Raw genomic sequence first — 8,928 nt, forward strand, 5'->3', positions numbered from 1 at the left:
GAAATCTCATTTTGCATTTCCCCTGTAGTATCCAAATATGACCAACTATGGACGCATTGTTAGGTCGTTAATGGGTATTGTTAATATAGTAACTTTTGTGATGAAAATGCCCTCATAATAACTTCTCTTCACCTTTACGAATTTCAAACCAGTAAAAACAAAGATGGAAATATTTTTTGATTAGATACATAATTAATCAAATACTAAATGAATGCTGTAAGGGGCAGGCCTTGGTGTAATTGTCGGCGGACCTCTGTATGAATACTGTAAATTAATCAGTAGTAGGCTAATTGGATAATTAGACAGGACGATTATTATATCCTTATCCTTTTTCCAATTAGTTTCTTTCTGATTTCCTATACAAATACAAGCATGGACTTGAAAACGATTAGTATATCGCTGTAGACTTGTACAGTTTATGATTTCATTCTTTCTTCATTGGTTTTTTTTTCATTTTTCTAGACCTCCCCAACCTGGATTACCAGTCCCACACTGCAGAGGGAAGCATCATTGAATCCCCCCCTTCTCGTTCATTTCATTGTTCCATTGACAGCTTCAAAGCCCTCCCTGGTGCACCCAAACGGCCTCCAAATCCAAATTCGAATTTTGTGTCAAAAGAAGATTGGAGTTTGAAGAAAAAAAAGAGATGAGAGTGGAACTTTAGGATAGAGCAATGTGAAGCTGGAGGAATATGTGAGGTGCACAGCTCGGACTAAGAACGTTTAGGACAAGAAAGCCCAACAATTACAAATTTTGTTTGGCCATCCATTTGCCCTCAGCACTGAGAAGGTAGTTCCTGATAATTTTTTAAGGTGTGGCCTCTTGATTTTTAGACTGGGAAGTGTTCCCTAATCTGTGCTTGGAATATGAAAGCAGCGGTGCCGATGTTTAATCTTGTAAAGCGGGGGAGCTTATCTTAAACTTTGAGACCATAAAGGGACAAAAGGAGGTATTTTTGCTGGGAATGGACGACTGCAGGGGCTGAGGAGGGTAGTGGGATGATAGCAGAAGCGATAGAAAAGAGTGGAGACAGCTGGGTTTCACTCTATGGCAAAGCCAAGCAAATACTAATCATGAACACACAGTAAACCATCTGAGCTCGGTGCAGATAAAAAAGAAGATTAAAACAGACAAGTTCTTGCAGGTTTGAAATTGGTAAAGGTGAAAACAAGTTCTTATGAGGGAATTTTTGTCATAAAAGTTAATAAACTAATAGTACCCATTAATGACCTAACAGTGTCCTTGGTTCTATTTGGATACTACATGGGAGCCAAATGCAAGTGATTTTTTTAACTGAATTTTAGGCTAAGCCTCGAGCGTCCTCCTGAAAATTACTGTCACATAACAAGTTTTTTCAGTGTCGTGAAAATATATGATCTGATTAAGTTTATGAGCACATTTAGTAATATTTCTATTTGAAACAATTGTTTGTCACCAGCAAGGTTATCTGTTTTTGTGCTGGAAGAAATGATTTTAAGCCATAAGATGGTGGTGTTTGGTGAACTTGTTCTGTAACTGTTTCGATGGAAGAGCATAGCCAAAGATGTGCAAAACCCTAGTTGAGGTTTCCTTTTACTCTCCATAGGGTCATGAATTGGGGAAATATTAGATGTAAATGTGTTTACTTTTAGCTCTAATCCTCAAAAACGCATTTTGAATACAGTAGAAACATGGTTTTTGTTGCTTTGAAAAAGATTGTTACTAGCAACAAAGGTGGCTGGTCTGTTCAGTGGCGCATAAAGACTGACTAGTAATACCCAAACAGAGGATATCATTTTTCCTATTCTACTTGCACAGGGAAGATCAGAAAAATGCCAGAAAGAAGAGACATAACCAGTAACAAATGCACACTATGTCAACACATGTTTTCTTTTGCTTGTGCGGCTGTTTGATATTTTGCAGAGTGAATGCATAAAATATCCCTCAGTAGGATCCCCACGTTATTTAAAAAAAATAAATTGAAATATTTTGTGAAATCACCAATTCTGGTTGATTTCAGGCTGCTTCTGATCCAGTTCAGAATTGAAAATGATGAGAACTGATCCTTAGCTAGTCCTTAGTCATTTTAGGTTGCAACAAGAAGTTGCTAATTTGAGAACAGAATCAAGTTCAAGATCTGCATTGCAATCTAGAATGAGTAAGGAGTTTGCGCCAATTTCCCTAAATTACCATTTTACCCTTCAGTCCTTTTTCTTTTACAAATCTTCCCTAACTCCAGCTTTAACCACCTGTTGTAGTTATCTTTCAGCATATATTCTCCTGTGCATTGAAAGGCAACCCAGAGGAAGGATGAATAGGTTGAGACTAGTGGTATTGCCTTGTCCTTTTCAATTGATTAACAATTAAAAAATTGGTGTAAATGAGCAAGCAAAAGGAGACGAAACACAATAATTATACTATTATAGTGGTTAGATTCAAATGAATATATGTTCACTCCCTTCTAAACCTTTAGAAGGATTCCACTAGCGTGCCCCTTTTTGTATGTTGGCTGGGGACACTAACACCTTTTACAACCTCAAGGCAAGAGCACCCAAATATAGATAAGAATTTAAACAAAATTAAAAACTTACAAGTACCTTAGGGAGTGGCATTATCCCTTTGTAGAGATGAATGAATGGTTTCAGACTTTGATGCTCTCCAACTTCTATGTTTTACCTTGAGATCCATACCTCAGCTTTCATATGAAAAGGGGATGAATCTCTAAAGGGGTTTGGATATTAGGGAGACTAGGAGGCTAGAGTAAAGGCAAAATTATGAGAGCAATAATCACCTTGAAACTTGTGCCTCGGAGAGTCAGTAAGACCCCTATTTATAGCAAAAGGTTGAATTTGAAATGGGTCCAAACGGATAGAAAACAGTCATATTTTTTAACTCATGGTCGACCTGTATCCTCTCACAATTGACCGACTCAATATAGCCATTTGAAACTAGCCATCGTAAGCCAACTGGTTTGACGGTCAATCCACGGTTGACCATGGCTTCAATAGTAGGCTGGCAGGTGACTTGGAGGTTTTCACGGTACATACAGTGAGCCTTCTGGAGTGCTGATGATCAATCAGGCCATCTTGGCTCATGGTTGGCTAGTAGACAGTCTGTGTGCTTTTCTACGGTTTTCCATAAAATGTTTTTCATGTTTTTATACCCCTAAGGACTGACCCAATAAACCCTTTTGCCCATATGGTTAGTTTTACAAAACGGCTGACTCGAAAAATGCATGCATTTACATGTGCCACTTTCCTATCCTATGTGCATGGTGTTCAAGCATGGTTTCTTCTTCATTCTTGGGTCTTTGGCTTGTGCTTGCATGTGGGTAATTCCTTTCTTTGGTCCTCCATGTCTTGAGTCCTTTATCTTGGTCTCTATGTGCCACTTGGATTGCTTCGATGTAGGATCTCTGCTTGAGTGTTTCATCTTGTATGGTACTTAAGTCTATCTTAAATACACAAGTGGATTGTTAGATCTTTGTTATACATGCTTCTGATCTTCAAAATATTATGAGGGTAGTAGGATCATTTCCCTATCATGCATCAGCTTGACTTAACCCCCATCATCAACCCTAACCTAACCCTCTTCTGGGCACCACTCATTTTTGGTCTACTTGAATTGGCTGATTCCGTAGAGATCTTGGTTGATTGGCCCTAGTTGATCCCATTCAATCTGGGGCTACATTAGCCTCAGGTGTAGGGATTACTCTCAATCCCTAACCCACACCATTAAGTGTAGGCAGTTCTAGGGACCTTCCATATGCCAGGACCAAATCATGGGAATAGTCACGATTTTGTTTGACCTTTTAACTATTCTGTTAGTTTTCATTTAATCATTTTTTGAAGGTGTATTAGGATACTGTTCCCTTGAAAAAGAACCCTTTTTTCTATTTTGAGTTGCAGTTGGCGTTTAAAACCTGTGTTAGCCATAGTGGCTATAGATATAACTGAGTTGAGTCCATGACTTAATTAATGAATGATTTTGTTTTGAGCATAGCTGCAATTAGTGTTTGAATCCAATCCCCTTGGGCAAAGTTTTCATCCTTTCCCAAGCTGCCAAGTTTCCTTTCCAGTCTCCATGGAGGCCCCTTCAAGTTGCTAAATTTTTGCAAGCCCAACAGCATCTTTGACTCAATTTTTCATTGTTACTGTTTCTTCTTCTAATCCTCTGCAGCCTCACCCTAGCTTTCCCTTCATGTTTCTTGTTTCTCCAAGATCCTGAATTCCCATAGACCAGCTACACCATCAAAGCAGTGCCAAACCAGGTTCAGAAATCCCTTTTCGTCCCAACCTGCAGTCCTATCCCTCCATTCGAACCATAAAAGTTCCATCTCAATTTCTCCCTGGGAAACCCTGAATCACATCTTGACCAAACCAGCCATCATTGTGCTTCTGGGTTGAATTGAATTATCCTCTCTACCTCTAGGAAATCTCAGTCTGATTTGAGGCCTCATCTGACAGTCGTAAATCAGGTTTATCTGATGTAGCCTTGGTGTTGGAAGGGCCAACCAAGGACCAGTTCTTCCTATATCCCACAAACTGAACCAGCAGGGGGTTGGAATGTCAATGAAGAGAGTTGCTGGTCTGATGGTAATGGAGCATCAAAGGAATGGTGTGCACTGTGCAGGGGGGAATCAAGTAGGTTGCTATGAGGGGTTTATGAGGGTGTGATTAGGGACTGTAATGATTGATATCCTTTACTGGGTTCGGGTTTCTGTAGGTCAAGAGGAATCGCAGGTATAATGGAATTTGGTGGAGCTTTAATTGGGTCCAGCAGAATGAAATTGAAGAGGAAAGAAGAAGGGGATGGGCCTTGACCCCTACCTCAGTCACTAGCTTCCCAAGTCAGTACTTGTTTGTTTTTTCAGCTGAGAAGATTGTCCAACAGTTAAAATCTGGAATAAGGCTTCATGCCTCCTCAATAATGGGGTCTGACTCCAAAAACTCATTCTTAGCAAGAGAGGAATAGCCGCAGCTTTCTTAAAGCTCATAGAACAAAAGGATCAGTTGAAGGATGTTCACAGCCTGGCCTTAAGTTACCATTTAATCCAAGAAGAGGATGTTGGGGAAGCTGGGTATTTTCCTTTTTTTCTTTTTTTTGACAGGAAGATTAAAAAGGAGAATTTCTCAAATGATAAAGTTCGGCATTTGGATCTGTTTAATAATTTCTTGAATCTGCAGGACTGGGCAGGCTCATATGGGGTTGGCAGTTGTGGCAAATCAATTTTAGGATTACCATCTTGTGTCATTCTTTATCCTTAAAAAAAAAGAAATGTAGAAAGAAATCAAATTAGGCTGAAGGGGTTTTTTAAATACAATCCCAAAGGCACAAAAAGAGGCATGTCCAAAGAGATGTTCAAGGATTTTGTCTTTAATGTTGACAAAGTCTAAGATGGTGTATTCATTTATGGAAAACTTTTGTGGCATAAAATTCATGTCTAGTTACACTTAAATCTTAAGTATGTATGAACTTTATAGCTTTGAGGTTTCTAATTTCACAGTTAAGATGAATTCCTACACAATCATCAAGAAGTACCTCTATACCTCTAGTCACGTCCATGGATTGAGCTTTGAGGATATGAAGGTTTTAACATTTACCTTTTCTGAAATTGTATCCATTTCAAATGTCGACATTTCAAGTTAGGGGTAGCAATTGTTTGCTTACTCTTGAATTCAGTGTTTATCTTATGGATTATTTTAGGGAGTGAGACTTCAACAATGTTCTGCCCTTCTCTCTGTATCTAATGTTGGTATTTTCTGGGATGCTTTGACATTTTCCAAGTATGTTGTGGAATGGTATTTGGCAGATGCACAGTATGCCTTACAGAATACCAGGAGAAGGATGTATTGCGTGTGCTTCCCTATTGTGGGCATTCCTTTCATGTGACCTGCATAGATATATGGCTGCAGCAACATTCTACTTGCCCTGTTTGTCGAATCTCATTGCGAGAATCACCTGAGAGGAAATGTGTAATGCAACCTATGGCTAGTTTGGCAATCCAATCAACTAATGGGATTGTTTGTACTTATAACTGCTTATGCACTAGCAATGGGTATGCTTCTGGAACAGTTGATAGCCGAAGGATGGATCCCATTCACGAGCATCCATGTGCACCTGATGTTGGTGCAGTAGAAGCTGGAGGAACCAGTGCCTCTTTGAATGAGGATAACTGGGTCCCTATAGACAGTGGTCTCCACGGGTTGAAGATCAAGCGTGTTGAGAGTCCGTCTGATCCATAGCAACAGAAATGCATTGTTTCCATGCCTTTGATTGTTTGTAATTGAAGGTCTCTGCTTTTTCAGATACATAATGTAGGAAGTTGATCCATTTTCTCTTGGTTTACTGTACATATGATGACTTCAGTGGTTCCAGATTGTAGGTGGCTGCTGTTTGGTCTTTGTAAGTTAAGCCATAGATTAAAGTTAGAAACTAATTTAAACTTGTTAATTTTATTTGAGATTGATTAGTTTTCTTTTTAGCTCCTCCAACAGTGATGTTCTTCTCACTGCTGCAGTTCAACTGTCAGATGGGTGCTTATGTTTGCTGCTGTCCTGTAGCATCTAGTGTTTCCCTGGCAAGGATATAGACCATATTGAGCAGTGAATGCTGTTCAGTTGTGTTCCTGCAATTGTGAAATAGCAGTGCTTACGCCCTCCCCCCCCCCCCCCCCATTCTTCCAAGAATGTGATTGTAAGTAGCCTGAATGGTCTGCTGTCGTTGTCTTCCATGGCTTGCTTGTTTCGTGTCTGGTGGCTGGTGTCATTGTTGGAGTGTTTTGGTTGAGTGGGGTTGTGTTAGAATGTTCTCTCATGGGTGGTCTTAATGTTGGCCATATTTTATCCTGTTCTGCTACCGTGGCATATGACGCCAAACTAATAGGGAGTTTGCTGTTTCCTTTATCCAAGTACTTTCAACCATCTCCATCTTTTTTGCCTTTTGCTGCTGCAAATGCCCACAATCCATTTGTAGTAGTGGTCTGACATGAGGGAAAATAATTAGTGTTTTCCATCGAATACTTTTCTGTTTAATGTTTCCATCTTGAGTCCTACTGGAGATTTATATATAGACCTGTACTCCTGCCTTTGGTGGCGTTGAGTTTGTGAATAAGAACTGCTGTGTTCTGTTTAATCTGTGTAGATTTATGGTGTGCTATAGAGGTAGACTTTAGTTTTGGTGGATTGGTATGTTCTACTATATAACTTCTATTCAAACCCATAGACCAGTTATTTACGTCACAAGTTCTACTTCCTGATTGTAGTTTTCAAATCCGCTTACACTCAACTTTGTACCATATTTTAGTATTCGATTCTCTACTCTACGAATATTATTATTAGCTATTTTATACCCATTTCCTTTTGTTCTTATCATCTACCTTGGGTTTTAAATGTCAGTTTCTTCAGATCTGAATCATAGTTTTGTTTCCAGAAATTTTATTTCATCCCATTTCAGCATGCTGTCTGTTTTCAAAAAATCTAGTCTAATGTCAGCGCCCTTTCATTTCAGAATAATTGCATTTTCTGCAATGCTAGTTAGGTCTGGTGGTCTCAATGTTTCACACCAAGATCTTCTGTCCCTAAGTTTAATGTTGTGTTACTGTTATATTTATCTAGCAAACCAAACATTTCCAGCTTGAGTTCCAATAATGTTACACAAAATTGTGAGTTGTGCTGAAAGCGGGAACCTGTACTTTCATTCAGCACTATTTACTCTAAAATGTAGAAAGAAATCCCTTAGTTTGTATACTTTAGGAAGCAAAACTGTTTGCTAGAGGTGTGGATGCTGAAGACGGTTGCATCATTAAGTTATCCAATACACTAGTCCTCTATATAATGGTAAACCTAATAGTTTAATTCCCATATAATCAGAACTTTAGCCTTGTACAAGTCATTGACCTGGAACCCATACAAATAAAGTTAATACAAGATACCCAAACCTAGCAGATTTTTCTACCATGATTATCATGCTTGGAAATTTTTTCTTCTCCACATTTATTTTTTGACCAGAAGACTCTTGGTACTTTTTCAGAAATAAATTTTAAATTCCTAACATGCTTTTGGGTTGGATTTATGAAGATAAAAATACCATTAACAAATAAAAGATGCGAAGGAATTCAAGTTCCTCATGGTCCATATAGGGTCTTGATCTAATTCATTGTAACCATGTGCTTTGTTTCTCTACTAAATACTTCCTCTACAATAATGAAGAGTAGGAGAGACAAAGGATCGCCCTGTGTCAAACTTCTTCCCACAGCAAAATTATCCAATGGCCCTCCATTTATATGAACAGAGTTCTTTGTGGATATTGTCATTTCTCTGATCAACCAAATCCACTAATGCATTTTTCGTTTCTGGTTACATCCTCCTATACCCACTTAGCTGGAAAACCAAACTTCCTTAGGGCCTTAAACATAACCTCCCATGACAAGGTGTTGTATGCCCTTTGTACATCCAACTTTAGATTCATCCCTCATCTCCTTATTGCTTTGTGCAATAAATTTGCTAATTTCACAATCACCGCATTGGACAGTTTTATGCTTTTTGACTTGGACATGGGATTGTTATCGGCTTCTGTGGAATACACTGATTCTCCAGGTGGGGCTATGCTGATAGTGTCAGTGCTTGCGTTGGTAGTTCATAGGACTATTATATAGCAGAGTGCACAAAGTTGCCCTTAATGAATCCTCTCATTCTGCTATTGTTGTGGAGGATATGTAACTCAAGAACCCCCTCGGGAGGAAACACACCCACTCGGGTAAGACTTGAAGAGCCCCTCGAGAGGAAACACTTACCCACTCGCGTAAGACTTGAAGAGCCCCTCGGGAGGAAACACATACCCACTTGAGTAAGACTTGAAGAGCCCCTCGAGAGGAAACATATACCCACTCGGGTAAGACTTGAAGAGCCCCTCGAGAGGAAACATATACCCACTCGGGTAAGACTTGAA

At 39.2% G+C, this 8,928-nt stretch overlaps 1 protein-coding gene across 1 annotated transcript in view; it reads left to right on the forward strand.

Annotated features, from left to right (window-relative positions):
- The window catches only part of LOC149024153 (RING-H2 finger protein ATL80-like), a 42,702-nt gene extending 36,074 nt beyond the window's left edge, over nucleotides 1–6,628 (forward strand). Inside the window, exon 3 of the mRNA XM_089144476.1 lies at nucleotides 5,792–6,628. Coding sequence (XP_089000602.1) covers nucleotides 5,792–6,224 — 433 coding nt within the window. The 3' untranslated portion in view covers nucleotides 6,225–6,628. The remainder of the gene's footprint in view (nucleotides 1–5,791) is intronic.
- Nucleotides 6,629–8,928: the final 2,300 nt, after the last annotated feature.

This window comes from Hakea prostrata, chromosome 2, assembly GCF_041222555.1.
Source record: "Hakea prostrata isolate BN-2017 chromosome 2, UWA_Hpros_2, whole genome shotgun sequence".
In the NCBI taxonomy this organism is placed as follows: domain Eukaryota; kingdom Viridiplantae; phylum Streptophyta; class Magnoliopsida; order Proteales; family Proteaceae; genus Hakea; species Hakea prostrata.